Below are 24,535 nucleotides of genomic sequence, written 5' to 3'. Positions count from 1 at the left end.
AATGCGGTAATCACTCTTTTCCCTGCTGTAACGAGCCACTCCTCAGAGGGTATACCGACAGGTGTAGGTGTAGGCTTGGTGTTTGTAACTCATTTTAATTCTTCCTGGATAATGCGATAATCGCTCTTTTCCCTGCTGCAACGAGCCACTCCTCAGAGGGTATACTGACAGGTGGAGGTGTAGGCTTGGTGTTTGTAACTCATTTTAATTCTTCCTGAATAATGCAGTACTCGCTCTTTCCCTGCTGTAACGAGCCACTCCTCAGAGGGTATACCGACAGGTGGAGGTGTAGGCTTGGTGTTTGTAACTCATTTTAATTCTTCCTGAATAATGCGGTAATCGCTCTTTCCCTGCTGCAACGAGCCACTCCTCAGAGGGTATACTGACAGGTGGAGGTGTAGGCTTGGTGTTTGTAACTCATTTTAATTCTTCCTGGATAATGCGGTAATCGCTCTTTCCCTGCTGTAACGAGCCACTCCTCAGAGGGTATACTGACAGGTGTAGGTGTAGGCTTGGTGTTTGTAACTCATTTTAATTCTTCCTGAATAATGCGGTAATCGCTCTTTTCCCTGCTGTAACGAGCCACTCCTCAGAGGGTATAATGACAGGTGACAGTTTGCAGTAGGCTCCTCAGGGGAATAATCATAATTTGTTTTAGCGCTCAGATCTTAAGTAAAATCCATATTAAATGTCACCATTGGTTGGAATTTGTTTTTCATATATATATAGTATGGGACTTTTGTTAAATCCAGTTTAAATCCCACAACTCGTGACCTTAATGGTTCTGATTTTGTTACATGTTTGGTCTTGCTCTTCTAAGCAAAAAGAAAGGATACGGAGTAATCTCCTATGGGTCTTAGTACAGACAGTGATGGCCAGAGCTAGGTTAAAACTGGGGCGCACTGGTGGGTCATATGGTCCTTACTGGTCAGCATTGATTTAAGGTACTGTCTTTTGTGGATAGAACATAGAAACATAGAAATGACGGCAGAAGAAGACCAATCGGCCCATCAAGTCTGCCCAGCAAGCCTCACACTTCTTTTTTTTCTCATACTTATCTGTTTCTCTTAGCTCTTTGGTTCTATTTCCCTTTCACCCCCACCATTAATGCAGAGAGCAATGATGGAGCTGCATCCGAGTGAAATATCAAGCTTGATTAGTTAGGGGTAGTAACCGCCGCAATAAGCAAGCTTCACGCATACTTATTTATTTACCCAGACTGTTATTCAGCCCTTATTGGTTGTTTTTCTTCTCCCCTGCCGTTGAAGCAGAGAGCTATGCTGGATATGTGTGAAGTATCAGTTTTTCTTCTCCCCTGCCCTTGAAGCAGGGAGCTATGCTGGATATGTATTGAAAGTGAAGTATGCATTGAAAGCCACATTATCTATCAACAAATATTGAATAAGCCTAATAATTGGTAATACCTATAGCTTATGAACTCTTCGTTAATTTTACATACTCTTGCCACCCCTGTTTTTTTTTTTTTTTTAAATATGGAGATAGCAGGCCTCCATCCTTCCGCTCCGTGAAGGTGGAACACCAACCACTGGCATCCCGCTCCGTGAATGCCTCTGTGGCTACTGCTGCTCCGTGTAGTGTTTTTTGCTGTCTCCTCTTTATACACTTCCTCTAGACCTGATGGATCCACAGTGTTTATCCCACGCCCCTTTGAAGTCCTTCACAGTTTTGGACTTCACCACTTCCTCCGGAAGGGCATTCCAGGCATCCACCACTCTCTCCGTGAAGAAATATTTCCTGACATTGGTTCTTAGTCTTCCTCCCTGGAGCCTCAGCTCGTGACCTCTGGTTCTGCTGATTTTTTTCTGATGGAAAAGGTTTGTCGTTGTCTTTGGATCGTTAAAGTTTTTCATGTATCTGAAGGTCTGAATCATATCACCCCTGTTCCTCCTTTCCTCCAGGGTGTACATATTTAGATTCTTCAATCTCTCTTCGTATGACATCCGATGAAGACCCTCCACCTTTTTGGTCGCTCTTCTCTGTACCGCTTCCATCTTGTCTCTGTCTCTTTGTAGTTACGGTCTCCAGAACTGAACACAGTATTCCAGGTGAGGCCTCACCAAGGACCTGTATAAGGGGATAATCACTTCCCTTTTCTTACTCTATATTCCTCTCTCTATGCAGCCCAGCATTCTTCTGGCTTTTGCTATCGCCTTGTCGCATTGTTTCGCAGACTTCATATCATTAGACACTATAACCCCTAGGTCCCTCTCCTGCTCCGTGCACATCAGCCTTCCCCCCCCCCCCCCCCATCGAATACAATTCATTTGGATTTCCACTCCCCATATGCATGACTTTGCACTTCTTGGCATTGAATCTCAGCTGCCATATCTTCGACCACTCTTCCAGTTTCCTTAAATCCCGTCTCATTCTCTCCACTCCTTCCGGCGTGTCCACTCTGTTGCAGATCTTAGTGTCGTCCACAAAAAGACAAACCTTACCTTCTATCCCGTCCGCAATGTCGCTCACAAAGATATTGAACAGGACCGGTCCCAACACCGATCCTTGTGGTACACCACTTAAAACCGCTCTCTCTTCAGAGAGAGTTCCATTTACCATCACACATTGTCTTCTGTCCATCAACCAGTTTGCAATCCACGCCACCACCTCGGCACTCACTCCTAAGCTTCTCGTTTTATTCACCAGTCTCCTGTGCGGAACCGTATCAAAAGCTTTGCTGAAATCTAAGTAGATGACATTGAGCGCTCTTCCTCGATCCAATTCCTTGGTTACCCAGTCAAAAAAGTCAGATTTGTTTGACAGTATCTTCCCCTGGGGAATCCATGCTGCCTCTGGTCCAGCAATTCTCCGGACTGTAGATAGTTCACTATTCTCTCTTTCAACAGTGACTCCATTACTTTTCCCACAACCGAAGTGAGGCTAACCGGTCTGTAGTTACCAGCCTCCTCTCTGTTCCCACTCTTGTGAAGTGCTCTTCAATCACTTGGCACCACTCCCGTTTCTAGGGATCTATTGAACAGGTCACACAGCGGACCCGCCAGCACATCTCTGAGCTCCATTAGTATCCTTGGATGAATCCCATCAGGTCCCATGGCTTTGTCCACTTTCAGATTCTTTAGCTCTTCCCATACATTTTCTACTGTAAAAGGGTTTTCTTCTATTCCACTTCCTTCCAGTTTCTTGTTGTGTAGAGATGGTCCTTCTCCAGGGTCTTCTTTCGTGAACACAGACAAGCAATGCATTATTTCTCTTTCAAGGACACCTTCCAGTAAAATCTGGAAACAGGAAGGCGTGGGGCTGCGACGAGCCTCTGTGCATAGCCTTGTCGTGGGGATCCCACTTTCTTTAAACTCAAAAGACAGCTGGAGCTCCACTTGCCCCTGCATCAATCTGGTGTTTCCAACCTGACCGAGCATTCTTGGATGTTCTCTCTTATTCCAAAAGGATCTTCCCCCACTGTGAAATCTATGTGAAAAGTCTTTAGTGCAGAAGCTGCAAAGATCCCTGAATTATTTTGTGGTTTAAAAGTCTGGGATTTACAATCCAATGTTATAAAGGATAGTTATAAAATGGGACATTTCCCCCTGCTTCTTTTGGGCATCCAGCTCAATCAAAGCTAAGGCCAGGATCTGGTTCCCCTATTATATATCTCCTCCCAAATGGTGTCACCATGGCACAAGAACTCCCTCTCCCAGGGGTTGGGAATGCCCCAGGAATCAAACTCTGGCTCTGCTGCTCACTGCCACTAAGATACTCATTTTTAAGTAATTGTCCATCACGTAGTAAACGAAATAGAAGCATGAGGCGGGGTCAGAAGAGCAGGACGTGTAGCGTAACTGTAAAGGGATGTGTGCTTTGGCTATTGCTAGACTCTGGTGTTTAGGAATGTGGTAGAAAATGAAATTTAAAAATGTTTGCGCATGTGTCTTTTAAGGTGCCAAAGGCTCATTAGGCAGACCGGGCAAGATGGGGAAGGATGGTGCAGCCGGTTTCCCTGGCTCGGCTGGGGACCCAGGCCTCTCAGGTATTCCAGGGCCAACAGGATTGGAAGGTAAATATGTAACTGGATTCCATTACCTACCTCCTTACTTGGAAATGGTAATTTATCTTGCTGTATTTCTGTACAGTGCTACATCGCTCCAGTAGCGCTACAGTCGGGCGTGTAATTTTAAAGATGATAGTTGACGTGGAAGTGACTTGACGTGGCTCATATTGCACCACAGAAATGAATGAGTGAAATGATCACTCGTGGCAGGAGGAAGCCATGTTTTTCGTAGCAAATGATAGGTGAAAGGAATTGGTCACTCGGTCAAGGTGAGCGGGTCCACATTGCCCTTGGCAGTCAGTGATCTCAGTGGAGAAGTCAAAGACTGAATGTACATGGAAACCAAATTTCTGAACATAACCCAGATCAGTCCAGACAAGTGGGTTTTGCATCCCTACCAGCAGATGGAGTCAGAGAACAAAACTTTGAGGCCCTGCCTCATATCCGAGAGTGCCACCTGCAGTCCCTCAGTATTTCTCTGTCTCCAGCAGACGGTAAAGGAAGTAGGGACAGATGCCACCTGCAGTCCCTCAGTATTTCTCTGTCTCCAGCAGATGGTAAAGGAAGAAGGGACAGATGCCACCTGCAGTCCCTCAGTATTTCTCTGTCTCCAGCAGACTGTAAAGGAAGAAGGGACAGATGCCACCTGCAGTCCCTCAGTATTTCTCTGTCTCCAGCAGATGGTAAAGGAAGTAGGGACAGATGCCACCTGCAGTCCCTCAGTATTTCTCTGTCTCCAGCAGATGGTAAAGGAAGAAGGGACAGATGCCACCTGCAGTCCCTCAGTATTTCTCTGTCTCCAGCAGACGGTAAAGGAAGTAGGGACAGATGCCACCTGCAGTCCCTCAGTATTTCTCTGTCTCCAGCAGATGGTAAAGGAAGAAGGGACAGATGCCACCTGCAGTCCCTCAGTATTTCTCTGTCTCCAGCAGACGGTAAAGGAAGAAGGGACAGATGCCACCTGCAGTCCCTCAGTATTTCTCTGTCTCCAGCAGACGGTAAAGGAAGGAAGGGACAGATGCCACCTGCAGTCCCTCAGTATTTCTCTGTCTCCAGCAGATGGTAGAGGAAGAAGGGACAGATGCCACCTGCAGTCCCTCAGTATTTCTCTGTCTCCAGCAGATGGTAGAGGAAGAAGGGACAGATGCCACCTGCAGTCCCTCAGTATTTCTCTGTCTCCAGCAGACGGTAAAGGAAGGAAGGGACAGATGCCACCTGCAGTCCCTCAGTATTTCTCTGTCTCCAGCAGCTGGGAGAGGCGCAAACCTGCAGTTTAAAAAAAAAAAAAAAATTATTTTAACAGCAGCGAAGGCTGTCTTGGGCCCGACGGTGCTGGGACTGAACGGTGGGAGCTGTCGGTCCTTGCTGGCAGGAGCACTTTTTTCGTTGGTGTGCCAACAGTCTGGGCCTCCAGGTGAGTGCAGTGACCAGCACAGGACTGGGGAGCTGCGGGTGCACCCGTGATTTCCCTTGCGACTTTGGAGGGCCGGCAGCAGCCTTCTGGGAGGCAACCACTGTCCTATTAACGCACCGGCAGGAGCCAGCTTCAGTGCAGCGGCAGTTGTGAGGGCTTTGATTTGTGTGCCCTAGCTGTGTGTGTGCCAAGACTTAATGGTGCTAAAGCCGAAAATGGCAGCCTGCCGCGCTTGTGGCTTTTATTCGGCACGGCAGGGTGCCTGGTCCCTCTGTGTGGAGTGCAGGTCAGGACAGGAGAGGGTTCCTCAGCAGGGAGCCTTGGAGGGAAACAAGACCTCCATTCAGCCAGGCCCATGCTAGGGGGAATCGGGGATCCCTCGAGCAGCAGCAGACCCTGCGGTAGATGCTGAAGAAGAGCTCTCGACTGTGAGAGGTGGTGATTCGCCTCTTCCTTTTTCCCCAGTGGTGCAGGGAACCTCTGATGGGGAGATTTGGATGACAGCCCCCCTGGAGCCAGGGGAAGATGATCCAGAGGATTATTCCCCAATTTGTGCTCCTCATGCATAAAAAGTCTTCTTGGCAAGGAAAGGCACAGGGGGTAAGTGGGCTGCAGAGTGGCCAATGCACCCCACTGGCAAGAAGCCCAGGGTGGCCTCAGAAGGGCCTGGAGATACCCTGCAGCACCTGGGGTTAAGTCGAGTGGAGCCCAGGGAAGGTGAGGATTTGGATGAGCCGCAGGAGGACCTTCTCAATCAGCACGAGGTGGATCCAGACATAACGCTGACCCACGATGCAGACCCTTATGGTACAAAGGAGGACCCTAACGCAGATGATTTTCTGGTACCTGAAGGGGACGACCCGAGGGTGATGCGTTTGTTCAAGCAAGAGGAGCTGCAGCCTCTTATTCCGCAGGTTCTGGAGGTATTAGGCGTGAAGGTGACTCAGGAGGAGTTGGACAACGAGGGAGTTAGCCCGGTCCTGGATGGGTTGAGAGGACCGACAAGCACATTTCCTTTACCGAAAAAGATATGTAAGTTGGTGAACTGGGAGTGGGGCTTCCCGGATGTGGGTCTGAAAGAGGGCAGAGCGACAGCTAAGCTTTACCCATTGATGGAAGAGACTTTGGACCTCCTGAAGGTGCCGAAAGTGGATGCGGCAGTATCAGCCATTACCTAGACTAGGATAATCCCCCGTGGTGGGGGCTGCCGCGCTTAAGGATATGCAAAACTGCAAGCTGGAAATTCAGCTGAAATGGATGTTTGAGGTCTCTGCGTTGTCTTCGAGCGGCCTTGTGCCAGTTCGATGTAGAAGGCCTGTCTGTGTTGGGTACAGAAGGCTCCATATTGGGCGGCTTCAGGACAAGGCGGTTCCTTGCAGTTGTCCTGAAGGCAGAGGTTGCTTATGTGGCAGATGCGCTGTATGATTTGGTGCTTACGTCAGGTTGGAGCATGGTTTCGGCAGTGGGGCAGCCCGTAAACTTCTGTGTTTGTGTAATTGGTTCGCAGATTTGTCATCCAAGGCCCAGCTCTGTAACCTCTGTTCAGGGAGGATTTGGATCTGTTGATGAAGGTGCTGGAGGAGTTGAAGGAACAGGTTGCCGGAGGAGAAGAGGCCCAGCAAGGTGGTTTTTCCAGCTCTTTCCCGGTTTCGGGATTTGCACAGGTTTCAATCCGGCAAGTCCTCTTCTGGTGCCTCTGCGAAGCAGGGCGGTAGGCGACAGCAGTCCTTTCGTGGAGCCCACAGGTCAGCCAGAGCTGGGGCCAGTCAGGGCACCAGAAAGTCAGACCAATGAAGCAAGAGTTCCCCACTCCTTACTCTTACTCCTTCTCCTGCGTAGAAGCTGTAAGAGGCAGATTATCCAGCTTTTACCAGGAGTGGGTAAAGATTACCTCAGACTGTTGGGTCCTGGAGGTGATGAAAGAGGGCTACACTCTAGAATTTTCATGCCCGGTAAGGGATGCCTTTGTGGAATCCCATGTTCTCTCGCAACAAGTGAGAGGTGGGGTGGGGGATGCTGCAGAGGTTGCTCGCCCTAAAAGCCATAGTTCCCGTCCCGTTTGCGGAGTGAGGGCAGGGAAGGTATTCCATTTACTTTGTGGTTCGGTTGACTCTCTTGAGATCCAGGATGGGTCGAAAGGAGCCTTCCTTCTTGGGAACCACGAAATAAATGGAGCAGTGTCCCTTGCAGCGCTCCGCAGTAGGAACCGGACAAATTGCTCCAAGGTCTAGCAGATGCTGTAGGGTGTTCTCGCACTGCCCGCCGCTTTTCCACATACGAACACAGAGAAACGAGAAAGTGATCTCATGGGCGCCGTACAAAATCTAACGCGCAACCTTGCTTTATTATGCTGAGGACCCAATGGTCGGATGTTAATGTGACCCATTCCTTGTAAAACAGACAACCTGCCTCATACCACTGGAACCGAGGAATGGGTCAGCATGGCATCATTGCGAAGACTTAGTCTCTCCCGATGCCTGGGGAGCGCCCGCTTTACCAAAGCGGCATCCCCAAAAGGACTGGGATCAAGGTGGCTGTCTGCCCTGGTTCTACTGAAAGGAAGAACCTGACGACCAGGAGGACCGGAATCTTCTATTCCCCTGAGATCGCGACCTAGGAGGAAAGGAACTCCTTACTCTGGGCTTATCCTCTGGGAGCTTGTGGACTTTATTCTCCCCTAAGGACTGAATCATATCATCCAAGTCTTTCCCAAAGAGCAGTTTGCCTTTGAATGGCAAAGAACCCAGCTGAGCTTTAGATGAAATAAAGAAAGAATATAAAGAAAGAAAAAAAAAGAAAGAAAGAATCTATCTATAAAATAAATATCCGCGGCCCAGTTTTGAAGCCCTAGCACCCGTCGAGCCGAGACAGCTGAAACCATAGACCTGGCCGAGGTTCTTAACAGATCATAAAGTGCGTCCACACTGTAAGCCACAGCCACCTCAAGCCTCCCGGCCTGAACGATCTCCTCGGACAGTGAGGGACAACTCTGCAACTGCTGGACCCAGCGGAGTTCTGCCCTCAAGGAAAAACTACTATACATGGCCGCCCAGACTCCAAGGGCCGAAACCTCGAAAATCTCCTTCAGCTGAACCTCTAGCTTACGGTCCTGAAGGTCCTTGAGAGCCGTCGCCCCCGTAACGGGAATTGTGGTCTTCTTGGTTACAGCTGACACCGCTGAATCCACCTTGGGAAACCGTAGGAGATCCAAAGCCTCTTCAGGCAAGGGATACAACTTGTCCATCGCCTTACTGACCTTCAGGCCCAAGTCTGGCGTATCCCACTTCCGGAACAACAAGTCCGTAACTGAAAGGTGGAACGTAAATTACTTGGCTGGACCACGGAGACAGACCATCACTGGATCAATGGAGCCCATGCAGGAGTCCTCCAGAGGGGCCTCAATCCCCAATTCCTCCAAAATAGTGGGAATAAGAGGGCCTAGCTCGTCTCTTCTAAAGAGACGGACCACCTTCGGATCGTCTCCGTCCACCACCTGGGAGCTGGAATTGGGATTAGGCGAAAGAGTCAGGTCCTCGACCACTGTTGCCCCCTGGTCCGCTGTATCCGAGCACTCTGAGGAAGAAACCGACCCTTGATGGGAGACATTGGTTCGGAGGGTGCGCTTAGCCTTGGGAGCCTCTGCAGTCTCTAAGGACTTTGTACGTTGGACAGGGAGATCTTCCGATTTTCCCAACAGCAGGACTGCGCGGGAGCGACTGCCCCCTCCCGCTTTTCCTAGCCGACCTCCGGGCCTTAAAGGCTTATGCAGTAAGAGAATAAATTCTGATGAAAAGGATGAGGAGGAGGAATCCGAAGCCCCCTCGGAGTTCTCCTCCGCCTCCTCAACATTATCGGCCCCAGCACCACCCCCTGCGGGGGCTGTGGGCTCAAGGGAGAGTGGAGGAGGGGATTCCCCTCCCCCCACCATGGCATGAGTCGCCATGCAAAACGTGGCCAAAACGGCCTCTGCTCCAGCAAGCCACAACCGATCGGGCCTTGCAGGCGCCTGGCGCAGCTTTGAAACGCTACTCCCCCCCTAAAACCGAAGTGCCTTCCCCTCCGGGGAAGCGAGCTGAACATACTCCATTGCGCATCCCCGCAGGCCGCACCACGTGGCATCTGCGCTGAAAACGGAGGACAAAAACAAGATTGAAAAGGGAGTCGCGGCGGCGAGACCTGGAGTCAAGAAGGGAAGGACATCGTGAGACCGGCTGGTTTCTCTATTCTAATTTTTTTTTTTTTTTTTTACACATCCTGGAAGTAGAATCCTCAGCGCGGGTCCTGTCCCTTATGAGGAGAGTGAGCTGGGCTCCCCTGTTTCTCCTCAGCAGAGTTGGGGAGCTGTAGCAGGGTCCTCGACCACCGGCTCCACTAACCTTGGTACCAGGGCGGATGGTCTCTTCAGGACCTGCCAGACCCCCTGGGAGGCTTCAGTACAGAGACTGAGCTAACCACTTTTTTTTTTTCTTAAAAGAGATAGCACCATTAAGTAACTATCTCAACAGATACCTTACTATCTTTTTTTTTTTTAAACTAAAGACTAACAGACTGCGGGAATTTTGCACCTCCACCATCTGCTGGAGACAGAAAAATACTGACAGACTGTGGGTGGCACCTCTGGATATAGGGCAGAGTCAGTCAAAACTTCTCTGTCTCCATCTGCTGGTGGGGAGGCAAAACCCAGGAGTCTGGACTGATTCGGGAAACCAAAATTTGCCAGGACCCAGGAGTTGGTAGAGAGAAAGGTCAGCACAGACCCTTTAAATGTATTTTTCTTTAGATGAGGGGCCTTGTGGGGAGGTTGAAGGCTCAGCCCAGCAGGGCTGAGCATTCAGAGTTCGGGTGGGTGGGGCAGTGATAGTGGCACTAGGCCCGTGACCTTTTTTTAAATCTGTAGTGCCACTTAATGGCTCTTATCTTTTGAATATAACCAGTTAAGGCTAAAGTTACTCAGGAACACATTTCCAGATAACTTCAGACCTGCTCTCAGGTACTTTTCGAGTTGGCCAAATTAGCTATTCAGTTAACTGCAAATGTCAGAGTTAGATGGATACGTTATTTGACTAACTCAACCGCACCCTGGTATACCCCCAAAATTCCCCTTTATTTGGCTAAATTTTAGCCTGATAAGCAAGGAGGGTATTCAAAACTTGCCATTTAGGTGGATAACTTGCGAGTCGTCTTGTTAAATGTTTGTGTATAATGACATAGAAGCTGGTCATGGATTGATTTTATCTACGAAAAGAAGGAAAAGTTTGTAAAATATTAATTAAGCTAACGTTGAGGAAATGGTATTACCAGTGGACTTTTCCATTCAGGAGGAAAGCTTTGACCAGTTTCCAGATTTGCACAGTGAGAAAAAAAAGTTTGTTTGAAACTTGCATCTCGAAACTTGGCCCATTAGAAATAAATATATGGTTAACGCATGCTGCTGTTTTATCTCCCCCCTAGGTGCTCCAGGAAAGCAAGGCGCACAGGGCTTGCCCGGGATGTCTGGCCGGAGCGTTAACATCGGATATACTTTAGTGAAGCACAGCCAGTCTGAACAGGTCCCACCCTGTCCACTTGGCATGGGCAAGCTGTGGGAGGGCTACAGCTTGCTGTACGTGGAAGGGCAGGAGAAGGCACACAACCAAGACCTGGGTAAGTGGCTAATTGCATGTGGAGGTTATGTTATTACAGCTTAGTATTTTGTGCCATGGAGATAGATGTCTATCGCTGGGTACACTTTTTAATCTTATTGCTTTCCTAACGTGCATCTCTAAAACATCTGCACGGGGCCCAGAATGTTCTGCTCTGCTCTGCCCTCGTTTGAGCTCTGTGCCTCTCTCTCTCTCCAGGTCTTGCTGGCTCATGTTTGCTTCGCTTCAGCACGATGCCCTTCATCTACTGCAACATCAACGAGGTGTGCTACTATGCCAGCAGGAATGACAAATCCTATTGGCTGTCCACTACAGCGCCTATTCCCATGATGCCCGTGAGTCACGCGCAGATCCCAAAATACATCAGCCGCTGCTCTGTGTGCGAAGCTCCGTCCCACGCGGTCGCTGTGCACAGTCAGGACGCCACCATTCCACGCTGCCCTGAGGGCTGGCGCAGTTTGTGGATTGGATACTCCTTCCTTATGGTAAATTATTCCTGGTGGAGTTTTACATTTATTTGGAGATAATTTAAGGTGGGATTAAAAGGGTCAGGTACTAGTGATCTAGAAAAATGAAAAAGGCCTCCTTGCAGACAGTATTAAATTTGTAATACTCTACACACTTTGGGGCCGATGTGCTATAAACAAATTAGGGAGTCGTGCTAGCTTGCGTGACCTTAGCGTCTCCTTGCTAACGTGACCCCGCCGCGGCTGTTGGTTATGAAAACAGACGCCGGTAAACTCGGCATCGGTTTTCATAACTGGCCGTCTGCCAGTAATGAAAACGGTTTTCTGCTTTTCTGTACTTCTTTTACCTGTGCTCGGCTATTAATGCCTGCTCCAGGCAGGCATTAATAGCCGAGAGCTAAATGTGCGTCTGAGACACACTTCTTTTTTTTGAATGCGGAGTGAATGAATAATAGCCTCATGCATGTGATGAGCGCTATCGCATTCACTATGCGTCAGACACGCGCTAATCCCCCTTTTGCATTAGCGCCTATGTAACCCGCGTCCGAGTGTGGGTTATACAGTGCGCCCGGCTGAGAGCAGTGTATTGCATCGGCCCCTTTAGCGGAGTTAACTGATCAGGATTTTCAGCAAGCGTTTAGCTGATTAGTTTCCATTTTTATTCACTGAGCTTCAGAGGAAAAGGAATTAAAACATTTAAAATGTTTATTCCCCAAAATTAGCATTTATATTTTACTAAGTACCTCTATGTGCTTTTAGCTGCGTAAAGTTAAATCACATTGCTGGAGTTTTGGGTGCAAATATTGACCTATGGCCTTTGCTTACAAAACCTTTTGTCCACTTTAGCACACTGCTGCCGGCGCCGAAGGAGGGGGCCAGTCTCTGGTCTCCCCTGGCTCTTGCTTGGAGGATTTCCGGGCCACGCCTTTCATCGAATGCAACGGGGCACGGGGAACCTGCCATTACTTTGCAAACAAATACAGCTTTTGGCTGACCACGGTGGAAGAAGTACAGCAGTTTTTTGGGGCTCCTCCCTCAGAAACCCTGAAGGCTGGACAGCAACGGACACGCGTTAGCCGCTGCCAAGTGTGTATGAAGAACGTGTAGCAAGAAAAACTGACTCGTTACCCCAGACTTGACTTTCATGCCTCAGTAATTGCTAGGGGGGTGCGTGGCAGAAATGTGTCATATTCTTCGGTTTTGTCGGTGTGGTTTCAGTGTGTGCTACTTTACCTCAGCACACCCTCTACCTACAACTCATCCAGCTCCAGCCGCCAATTAAACACAGCCCCTTGGGCTCCCTCCCAGCAGCTTACTCGCATTGCTACACGCATCCAAAGAGGGGCAGGAGTAAACCCCAGTCACTATTGCCCCATCAGGGTGGGAAATGGCGCCAGCTGAGCCAGGGCCAGCACCGAGTGCTCCTGTCTTCCCCTGGACACTGGCATTAGTGCAAGTAAGATGCGGCTGAGAGAAAGCACAGGGGCCTTATTTTTTATTTTTTGGATAGTACAGTATTTAATGGACAATGGCGGCTGGGACGGGCGAGTTGTGGACTTAATGCAAGCACCAAAATGAAAAAAAAGATTTCATTTGGTTTTCAGTTTCGTTTCAGAAACGAAACATAGGAAATGGTGGCATTTCCTCTGTCATTTCAAATGCCAGCACATCCCTAACAAACAGCCAGGTACCTGCTTCCTTGCTCTCTGGGGTTGCAGGGCACTAAGGAAAAGGAGAATCACCAAAGACTCTTCCTGTAAGCTCCCGGACTGTCCATGTAGGAAGGCGTCAGACTCTATTGTCTAAGACTTGGTGCTACCCTTCCCTTTGTTAGCTCATGGCTGCCTGCAGAAACCCTCTCTATCCTAGGGGCTGCTTCCACGCTGCACCAATGCATCTCAAACAGGGGCTGCTTGCCCTCATTCCTAAATTTGCCTGGTATATGAAAGTGTAAGTAGCCTAAATATTCATTAAGGGTGGGGGGAGATGATTTGTAAATGCATGTCCCAGCATAGAGCACTGTTTGTTTAGAAAACTGCCGTCATGTTTTTACTGCTGTGCTTGTATGATTTGCTGTGCCTTTTCTTTTCAGTTTATTGGATGCTGCTTGTCACATTGTTAGTGCCTTGTTCTGTGTTTTGCTAATCTTTTGCTTGTACTGTAAACCGCTCGGGCTCCTATATAAGAACCTGTAAGAAATGTTTACATGTCAATCTACAGGCAGATGTTTTACTTGCACATGTATTTCTGGATTTTAAAACGTGGATAAGCTTACCCGCTTCAGATCACAGATGTGGCTTATGTAGGTATTTGCTCTTAAACTGCTGCAGTGTTATAAAATGACCCTCCCTGAAATCACCGCTTGTGGACTTGCAGCTAGCGAGTCAGACGGCGGGTGCGCACACATTACATGGAATACACCTTAGGAATGATCCGCTTTTTACACATGCAGGAGATGGGCGTGGGAGGGACATAGCCAGTTCATCCACCAGTACAGCTCTAGGTCATCCATTCAGTAAGTGGTTATACAGAGAGTTATTCTGACTTAGCTGCCCCTATTTAGTTCTGCTCTTTGTCAGGTGCTAACAGCTGGATGCATGCCCTTTGTTCAGGTTATAAAATAGCAATTTAATTAAGCAAGTGTTGGCCCTGCGCTGAAAAGCTTATAAAATAGGGTGCACACACCTAAGTGCAGATTTTGGCATGCGCATCTCTGAAAATGTACCCTTCAATAGTGTTTAGGAAGGGTGGTGCTTCCCCATGCACCTAAGACCATTGTTTTTCTGATTTCTTCTGCTGTGGTTCCATTCTTTTGTGGTTATAAATCTGAAATGCTGCTTTCCCTAGGAAGATCAGGCTCAGGGGTTTCTGCTTGAAGCTATGACGGCTAGAACTGCATGTAACCTTCTTATGACCTTGCAGCCGTCTGCTAACACTTTGTGTGTATATATATATTTTAAAGCACTGCCACTAAGGTTAATGATGCAGTTTAAACTTTCTGGACACCCATCTCATTTTCATAAAGAGCTGTAGGCACTAGAATAACTGAAATAGCTGTATCTCACATGCATCTTTTAGAGGTAGCCATTTTGTAAGTATTCACATTTTATATATTTAAAAAATGATAGAGCACTGTGTCTTTTGCAGTTGGCTTCTACAAAAATTAAAATGAGCAAAGGCCGATTGTTAATTTTCAGCTGCTAATTGCTTGGGATGGGTGCTGCCTTTGCTATTTTATGCCTTTCATCAATTGTATTATAAATTGCAGAATTGTTTTTAGAGAACATAAAATATACCTGCACTGCCCGTTCCAGGACATAATTACAGAGTAAATACTTCAGATCTTGAATGCAAAAAGAAAGGAACAAGACTCTGGAGAAGGTTGTAAGCTGAAATCAGAGATGTTAAATCTAGCTTCTATTTCAGACACCTTGATTGTGAATGAACATAACGAAAAACCAGCAATGACAACCTCATGAATCAACAATAAACTTGTTTTAAGATCAAACTATTGTCCTGGTGTATTTCTTCCCTGCTTTATAAATCACAAACCTGTTAGGAAATGTGGTTTTTCTTTAACAGTAAGATGGACTATTCCTATCCAGTATCGCTGTGGAAACTACAGCAAAGGAGAAGCACCACACCAAGCGGCAGAAACGTGGTGGGACAAGAGTAAAATCAATCGGCATAGCAAAAAGAGCAGTGTACACGGACAAACAAATAGTCTGATAACCCCTCTGTCCTGCAGGGCCTGTTTCAGGGGATGTAATAAGGTCAGCCAGGCTTAGTGCACATGATTTAAATAAGGATGGATGCATGCAAATCCCATGTTAATGAAGGCAATAGTGTATTACTCCTCTGTAGAAGATGCCTTGAAAGCTTAAGTCATGTTTTCTTACATTTCTGGGACTGGTGTTAGGCGATGGTTCTGTGTCCTGGATCTGCAGTTTCTGGTTCCTGCATTTGAGTCTTCCAGTTACAGGGCAGACCACTATACCTGGGATCTCCAGGTCCAGGACAATGCTGGCACAGATTTAACCCTAGCCCCAAAAATAGAAATGAATTGCTGGGTCAGAGATAAATTCAGTTATATTTCTTAGCCCAAAAAACCTCAACTCACTAAGATAATCACAAGGGCACTGGAGTCTGAATCCCTGAGCCAGAGGGGATCACTCCCCCACATCTCTAACTATCCCCCTCCAATCATTCCGAGCCCTCTCTCCTCACTTTCCTCACTGCGCCTTCTCAGTTTTATGCGCACCACTCATATTGGGGCACAGTTTTGGGTTGGCATGCTTTTTTAATTCCACATGCATTTGCATAACACTTGACTTACCGCAGTGAGAGGCAACCCTGTTTTCAGCATTTGAGTAAAGAAAATACGTACTAAAATTTAGTGCACTCATGTTACATAACATCAGCCCCTTTGTCTGAATGCAAAGAAAAAAAATATATATGTGTATTTTAATCTTCTCCACCATGAATCTAAATTAATGAATATCCCAGAAAAGTAGTTGATAGTGGATTTTATATATATATACTGATATCCACAACACCTCCACAGAAGGCAATATTACATATTTATGCTGAAAATATTAATTCAGATGCAAAGGGTGGCTGTACCTAATGAAATTACATATCAAACTGATCTAGGAGGCATTATAAAGAAAAGCAGAGCCATGGAAACAGAGAGGTGCTATTAAAGACCAAGCATGGTCATTATGCCAGGAAGTGAGACAAACCGCCTAACTCGTTCACTCATTCTGACGACGCTGAAACTGCGTATTGAAAAAGGATGCCTGCACTATCCCAATATGCACCTCCAGAACAAACAGTTTTAAAATGCCAAATGCATACTGACTATTTCAGATAAATTTACAAAAACTACCACATCACTCAATACACAGAAATAATTCTCAGTCCATAAAAGGAACAAACATGACGCAACCAAAAAACTGGCTTCTAACACAGAATCAAAACTACCTCCAGAGCCAAACTAGGAAAATCTGCATTTGGTAGAAAGTTATCAGAACTGCAAGCAGCGAAAAACTACCAAACCAACATCAACTGTGTGAAACAACAACACGTCTGCAGGGACAGTGTTATGTGCATATAAAAATCCATGAAAAACTGCACACAAGGAAAGAAAAGCCAAGGAGAAATGAAAAGGAGCGAGAGGAAAAACTAAAAGTAAAAATGAGAGAGAGAGAAAGGTGGGGGTGTCCTGCCATCAGACTGCACGAACGCCACCACAAGCCAGGTTTGACCAACTGCTGGGAAATGACTTGTGTCCAATCTGTTCCCCTAAGCAGCAAATAAACTACTGTTTAAAGACATATGAAATTTATTTTAAGCACAGAAAAATGTTAGAGGAATTTTAACATGTTGGTGAATAAATTTACAGTATTTTACAATAAATAAAATACAGTTTAAGAAGAGATCCACTTGGGATGTGGGGCTGAAAGCATCCACAGCAGAGGTTTCAGCCTGAGGTCAGAGTGAATTATGCCACTATCCACAGCAGTGGGGAAAGGGACAGCAAGTCAGTATTGTGGGATGCACCCATTTGATTAAACTCCTGCTTCCAAAACTTTTACTAGGAAATAAGTGAGAACAAAGCAAGGTTTTTGTTTGCTGGACTTAGAAGCAAAAAGATAAATCTACGGGCTGAGCGGGAATTCGGAGTCCTCGTCCTCCATCCACAGAAAGGGGGGCTGGTGTATTACAAATCATGTCCATTTAAGGCCACCAATCTTCATTTGCGTACGCTCGGTGTGGCTCTCGCCCAGCCGCCTGCCTTCGAAGGAGGTGTATGCTCAAGTCTTGTTTGTCACTATAAGCGCTCTGTGATTCTCTTTCCATTCAGACTATTTTAAAAAAACAAACCAAGCTGTCTCTCTGGTTTAGGACACGTCTTCTTCTTCAGTTGTGCTCGTGTGTCTATGTAGGTTTTCAGGCACTTTCTGGCTGTAGAGAGGCTGCCCCAGTAAACACGCCATGCATAGCTGTCACCAGATAGTCCACGCACACAAATGCGTTCCGCAGGGTCAGACGCTCAGGATTTCAAATTCTTCTTCCACGTCAAACAGCTTATCAGTAGACTCGATGAGCTCTGCAAGCAGAAAAAATAAAAACCAAAGTGTGATCTGCCTAGTATTTTGTTTATAGATGTGTGCACAGAGCCACCCACGGGAGGGGACAAATCAAGGCACTGCAGCTGAATGGGTGTCCTAGATTTATTTATTTATTTTATTTATTAAGTTTTCTATACCGACATTAAAGTACACATCATATTGGTTTACATAATAACAAAAGATGGAAATTACAAATAACAGGGGAAGGGGAATGGGACAACTAATAGGGGTTTGTGGGTAACGGGGACCTGAACAATATAGCAGAGGGGAGAATAACAGGGTTAACAGGTTACAGTAAAAACAGGTTACAGTTAACTTGTAGATTATAGTTGTATTTACAGGTTATGTTAAATTACAGGGTAACAAATTACGGGGTGACACTATACGGATTACAATAAATTATGGGGTAACAAAGTCGACAGAATATATTGGATATTGTAACGGGATGGATGGGCGGGCCTGGTCTGCAGGGGGTGGGCGAAGGTAAGTCTGGGAGTTAATCCGGAAAGGCTTGGTGAAAAAGCCAGGTTTTTAAAAGTTTGTGGAATTTGAAAGGGCATTGCTCTAGGTGTAGTTCAGGGGGAAGAGAATTCCAGAGGGAGGGGCCCGCAACGGAAAGGGCGCGGGACCTTGTTGCGGAGAGACGGGCTTTCCTAAGTGTAGGGACTTGTAGAGTGCATTTGGAGTTCATTCTGGTGGGATGGGCAGATTGAACTGGTAGCAGTGGTTCATGGAGCCATGAGGAGTTGTGGGAGTAGAAGGCTTTATGTATGATGGTGAGGGTTTTGAACAAGATGCGGGAGGGGATGGGAAGCCAGTGTAAGTCTCTGAGGATGGGGGTGATACGGTCTGATTTGCGAGCATTACTGATTATCCTTGCTGTCGCATTTGGAAGGATCTGGAGGGGTCTGATGGTCGAGAAGGGGAGGCCAAGGTACAGTGAGTTGCAGTAGTCTAACTTTGATATGAGGGTTGCTTGGATAACTGTTTTGAGGTCATGGGTGTGAAGTAGGGGCTTTAGCTTTTTTAAGATCATGAGCTTGTAGAAACCTCCTTTAATGATGGTGCTTATGTGGCTCTTGAGATTCAGATGAGAGTCAATGAGGATGCCTTGGTTTCGTACAGGGGGTTGAGGGCTGGTGGGGGTGGGCTGGGAGACATTAAGAGGGGAGATTGTAAGGGACTGCTGGTAATGGATGTGGAGTAGCTTGGTTTTGGTAGAGTTAAGGGCCAGCTGGAGAGAGATAAGGAGTGTGTTGATGGACTCAAGGCATTTCTCCCAGAAGGAAAGGGTGGCAATTAGAGATTCATGAATGGGGATGATGATTTGCACATCATCCGCATAGATGTAAAATTGAAGTCCAAGATCAGATAAGTGGTGGCATAGGGGGAGAAGGTAGATGTTAAAGAGGGTGGAGGAGAGGGAGGAGCCTTGGGGAACTCCTTGCGATAGAGAGTAGAGGGAGGATTCAGAAGAGCCGAGTTTGACAGAAAAGCGTCTGTTAGTGAGATAGGATCTAAACCATAGGAGAGCAATACCAGAGACCCAGATGTTGATGAGGATATTGTGGCTTATCATTATCGAAAGCTGCTGAAATATCAAGAAAAGCAATGAGGAAATTTTGTCCTTGGTCAAGGTCGATGAGGAGGAAATCTGTAAGGGATGAGAGAAGGGTCTCGGTGCTTAGATTTTTGCGAAAGCCAAACTGAGATGAGTGCAGTATGTTGTTGTTGTCGAGGTATTCCATGAGCTGGGTGTTAACTAACTTCTCCATAATTTTTGCAATGAAGGGAAGATTGGAAATAGGGCGATAGTTGGTGGGGTCTTTGTGGTCAACAGAAGTCTTCTTAAGGAGGGGTTTAACTACAGTGTGTTTGAGAGGGTCTGGGATGGTGCCAGTGGGTAGTAAGCCATTTATAATATCAGCCAGGGGTTGAGCAATTGCAGTGGGGGTGGAGAGGAGTGTTTTTGTGGGTAGGGTGTTGGAGGGGTGAGAAGCAGGCTTGGATTTTTTGAGCATTGCCTTGATTTCCTTGACTGAGGTAAGATCAATGGTGTCAAGGGAGGTTGTCTTAGGATGTGGGTTGGGGTTGTGCGAGGGTGGAAGGGGTGTGCGAGAGGCAGCAGGGGGAAACCTAAGGAGTATATTAGCTATTTTGTTGTGAAAGAAAGAGGAGAGTTCTTCACATTTTGAACTGGTTTCCTCTTCAGCAATGGTGGGAGTGGCTGGGTTGGTGAGGCTTGTGACATAGGAGAAAAGGGTTTTAGGATTGAAGGAGTACTGATGGATTTTGGAGGCCTAGTAGTCTTGTTTGGCATTTTGAATGGCAAGGTGATAGGAGTGTAAGTAGGATTTGTATGAGGAGGAGTGCTGTGTGGTAGGGTCTTTATGCCAGACTCTTTCTTTGGATCTGAGGTTGAGCTTCATTTTGTGGTGATCAGTTGTGTACCAAGGTTTGTTGTTTGTGGGAGAGGTGCATGGTTTCTGGGTGATTAAGGGACATAGTTTATGAGCTAGATCTTGGGTGATGCTGGTGATTCAAGGGTAAGCATGGCTTACCCTTGAATCGCTCGCTCCCGGGGATGTCCCCTGAGAATTCCATGAGTAATGGCAGCTGTGGGTGGGATGCTGAGTCCATCTGTCTACACTAAGGAAAACAAAATTATCAGGTAAGTAATTTCTCCATTTCCTAGTGTGTAGCAGATGGACTCAGGACCAATGGGATGTAAAACTATTCCTGAACCGGGTGGGAGGCTGTCCGTGACCCACTTAGTACTGCCCTTGCAAATGCTGAACATCCAGGCGGTAAAACCTGGAGAAGGTGTGGATGGAGGAGCATGTCGCTGCCCTGCAGATCTCGGCGGGTGACAGCATCTTGGTTTCTGCCCAGGATACTGCCTGGGCTCTAGCAGAATGGCCCTTGACTTGTAGAGGTGGCAGCTTGCCTGCTTCTATTTTGGCCACATTGATGTATTTATTTTATTTCGTGTATTTCTATACTGGCATTCGTGATGGGTATCACATCATGCTGGTTTACATTTAGCAAGGGGGGTGTAAAATGAGGATACAATAAAACTTTAACAGCTGCGAAGAGAAATGTTGCAGTTACAATAAAACAGGGATGTACACAACTGGGAGCAGAAAAAAAGGTGATAGGAATTTAGCAGAGAGCAATTATTTACAATGTTATGGTAATGCCTGAGTGTAAATTGAGGTGCGGAAAGGCTTTTTTAAATAACCATGTTTTGAGCCTTTTCTTGAATGTGAGAAGGCAGGGTTCCTGTTGCAGATCTGGAGGGATGGAGTTCCATAGAGGTGGTCCTGCTGTGGAGAAGGCCTGGTCTCTAAAGGTTTTATGTTGAGAGGTTTTGCAGTGTGGTACATGTAATGAATCTCTATAAGTCTCTCTGATGGGTCTGGCGGAGGTATGTGTTTTGAATGGGATTTGTAGGTTAAGTGGTGAATAGCTTTGTAGATGGTAGTAATGGACCTATATGATTCTGTAGTGAATTGGCAACCAGTGTAGGTGTTTGAGGATTGGAGATATGTGGTCTCTTCTCCTTGTGTTTGTTAATATTCTGGCTGCTGTGTTTTGAACCATCTGAAGAGGTTTGGTGTGAGATGAGGGGAGACCTAATAAGATAGAGTTACAGTAATCTATCTTAGAGAAAATTATTGCTTGTAGAACTGTTCTGTAGTCATGAAAGTGGAAGAGTGGCTTTATTAGTTTTAGAACATAAGAAATTGCCATGCTGGGTCAGACCAAGGGTCCATCAAGCCCAAACCAGGCCACAAGAACCTGGCAATTATCCAAACACCTAGAAGATCCCATGCTACTGATGCAAATAGCAGTGGCTATTCTCTAAGTAAACTTGATTAATAGCAGTTAATGGACTTCTCTTCCAAGAACTTATCCAAACCTTTTTTGAACCCAGCTACACTAACCACATCCTCTGGCAACAATTTCCAGAGCTTTATTGTGCATTGAGTGAAAAAGATTTTTCTCCAATTAGTCTTAAATGTGCTACATGCTAACTTCATGGAGTGCCCCCTAGTCCTTCTATTATTTGAAAGTGTAAATAACCAATTCATATCTACTTGTTCAAGACCTCTCATGATCTTAAAGACCTCTATCATATCCCCCCTCAGCTGTCAAGCCCTAACCTCTTCAGCCTTTCCTCATAGGGGAGCTGTTCCATCCCCTTTATCATTTTGGTTGCCCTTCTCTGTACCTTCTCCATTGCAACTATATCTTTGAGATACGGTGACCAGAATTGTACACGTATTCAAGGTGTGGTCTCACCATGGAGCGATACAGAGGCATTATGACATTTTCCGTTTTATTCACCATTCCCTTCCTAATATGGAACCTAACATCGTGTAGCTACAGCAAGGGTTACTTTTCCCTATATGCAACACCTTGCACTGGTCCACATTAAATTTCATCTGCTATTTGGATGCCTAATCTTCCAGTCTAGCAAGGTCCTCCTGTAACGTATCACAGTGTACTTGTGATTTAACTACTCTGAATAATTTTGTATCATCCACAATTTGATAATGTCACTTGTTGTATTCCTTTCTGGATCATTTATATATATATATATATGTCTCTTGAAAAGCACCAGTCCAAGTGCAGATCCCTGAGGCACTTCACTGTTTACCCTTTTCCACTGAGAAAATTGACCATTTAGTCCTACTCTCTGTTTCCTGTCTTTTAACCAGTTTGTGATCCATGAAAGGACATTGCCTCCTATCCCAGGACACTTTAGTTTTTGTTGAAGCCTCTCATGAGGGACATTGTCAAATGCCTTCTGAAAATCCAAATGCACTACATCTACCAGTTCACCTTTATCCACATGTTTAACGACCCCTTCAAAAGAATGAAGCAGGTTTGTTAGGCAAGACTTCCCTTGGGTAAGTCCATGTTGACTGTGTTGCATTAAATCATGTCTTTCTATATGCTCTACAATGTTGATCTTGAGGATAGTTTCCACTATTTTTCCTGGCGCTGAAGTCAGGTTCACTGGTCTAGTTACCTGGATCACCCCTGGAGCCTTTTTTAAATAGTGGGGTTACATTGGCCACCCTCCAGTGTTCAGGTACAATGGATGATTTTAATGATAGGTTAGAAATTTTAACTAATAGGTCAGAAATGTCATTTTTTAGTTTCTTTAGTACGCTAGGATGCGTACCATCTGGTCCAGGTGACTTGCTATGGTTTAGTTTGTCAATCTGGCATGGGTATCTCCCCTCCATCCTCACTAGTAAACATGGAAGCAAAGAATTCATTTAGTCTTTCTGTAATGGCCCTATCTTCCCTAAGAGTCCCTTTAACTCCTTGGTCATCTAATGGTCCAACTGACTCTCTCACAGGTTTCTTGCTTTGGATATATTTAAAAAAGTTTTTATCTCTATGGCCAACTTCATTTTAAAATCTCTCTTTGCTTGTTTTATGAATGTTTTATCCTATTTTCTTCAGATGGATCATATTTTGGCTAACATAGGCTTGTTAATACATGATTTTAGGTTTAGCAGATTATCAATGATAGCTCCTATGTCTCTTACTTGTGAACTTTGCAGGTTGGCTGGTGGATTTGTAGTGATGTTGCTGTTTTCTGGGGATATGAGAAGGAGTCTGTTTTTTGAAGAATTTAGTATTAAGTTTAGACTGGTGAGGAGGCAGTTGATTTCTAGAAGGCACTTTTTCCAAAATTGTAGAGTTTTTGTGATGGATTATTTAAGGGGGGATCATGATCTGGACATCATTGGCGTATAAGAACTGTTTTAGGGTCAGTTTGGTGAAGTGGCAGAAGGTACATGTTGAAGAGTGTGAGAGAGGATAACAGTGAGATTCTTTATTGTGTATTTTGACCTCTGTTTCCAAGGAATGTGTTGAATCGGGCCAGTGCAGTACCTGTAATGTGCAAGTGTGTCAGGGAAATGAGTAGTGATTTGGTGCTTACTGCTTTTTGGAAGGTATATTGAATAGGGAACAGGATATTGTGATGTTTGATAGTTGTGTTTTAAGTAATTTTTGCGTGAGGTTGGCTATTTTAAGGTTGTATGGATAGGTTTCCTGGGATACAGAATGATTGATTGATCATGTGTTGTAGGGTTTTAGAGATGGTATCAGGGACAGTGTTGTTTGGATTTGGTCAAAGGGATGTGGAGAAGGTTTCATTTTCCTCATAAAAGGATTTCTGTAGTTGTGATGGGTTTGAAGAGAGATGTTTTTGTTGGGGTGGAGATATGTGGAATGTTGGGAGCATTGATTTGTGTTATGTTGGGTATGTAGGCAAAAAGGGATTTAGAGTGAAAGATGAGGTCCTGGATCTTATGAGTGTGGTTGAAGATGGTGCTTTGTCATTTACTTTCTTTGTGTTGTACATAGTGTTGGATGTTTATTGTTGAACTGTGGTTGTCAGTTGGGGTTTTTTTTTTGTTGCCAGTGGATAAAGTTTGTTTGCTACAGTTCTTGGAGGAGCATGTTTCTTGTAAAGGAATGATGGTTGAGTGGTACTGGAGTTTAGGAAGATGAGTTCTGCTTTGTTGATGATTGGCTTCAATTGCATGGTGGTGTAGATATGTAGGAAATAATCTTCTGGGAGTATATCTGTTGTTTCAAGAATGGGTGGGGTGTCAGAATTCAGGTGGTGAGGGATGCAGATCTGTTTGTGGTCATGGTAGTGCTGTTCAAGATCCCTGCATGGGGATATTTTGATGTAGAGTGTGACTTTGGGTAAGGATAATAGGGTGGGTGGTAGAAGAGGAGGAATAATTATCATTAGTGGGAGTGTTGGATGTGACTTGTTTGTGTGTAGGAGACTGTGATTTGTCTAAAGGAAATGTGGG

The 24,535-nt window shown here is 45.9% G+C and overlaps 2 protein-coding genes across 5 annotated transcripts in view; one reads left to right on the top strand and one right to left on the bottom strand.

Moving 5' to 3' along the window:
* COL4A6 (collagen type IV alpha 6 chain) overlaps nucleotides 1-15,055 on the top strand; it is a gene marked incomplete at its 5' end in the record, with an annotated part of 101,047 nt that extends 85,992 nt beyond the window's left edge. For both annotated transcript variants that reach the window (XM_029586039.1, XM_029586038.1), the window contains 4 exon segments: nucleotides 3,914-4,030; nucleotides 10,890-11,081; nucleotides 11,279-11,565; nucleotides 12,394-15,055. In XM_029586039.1, the coding sequence (XP_029441899.1) occupies nucleotides 3,914-4,030; nucleotides 10,890-11,081; nucleotides 11,279-11,565; nucleotides 12,394-12,654 (857 nt within the window).
* Nucleotides 15,056-16,873: 1,818 nt separating this feature from the next.
* The window catches only part of ATG4A (autophagy related 4A cysteine peptidase), an 84,950-nt gene continuing 77,288 nt past the window's right edge, over nucleotides 16,874-24,535 (bottom strand). For all 3 annotated transcript variants that reach the window (XM_029586043.1, XM_029586041.1, XM_029586040.1), the window contains exon 13: nucleotides 16,874-17,659. In XM_029586043.1, the coding sequence (XP_029441903.1) occupies nucleotides 17,595-17,659 (65 nt within the window). In that variant the 3' untranslated portion in view covers nucleotides 16,874-17,594. The remainder of the gene's footprint in view (nucleotides 17,660-24,535) is intronic.

This window comes from Rhinatrema bivittatum, unplaced genomic scaffold (genome assembly GCF_901001135.1).
Source record: "Rhinatrema bivittatum unplaced genomic scaffold, aRhiBiv1.1, whole genome shotgun sequence".
Lineage (NCBI taxonomy): Eukaryota > Metazoa > Chordata > Amphibia > Gymnophiona > Rhinatrematidae > Rhinatrema > Rhinatrema bivittatum.
This window is presented reverse-complemented; position numbering and strand designations above follow the sequence as displayed.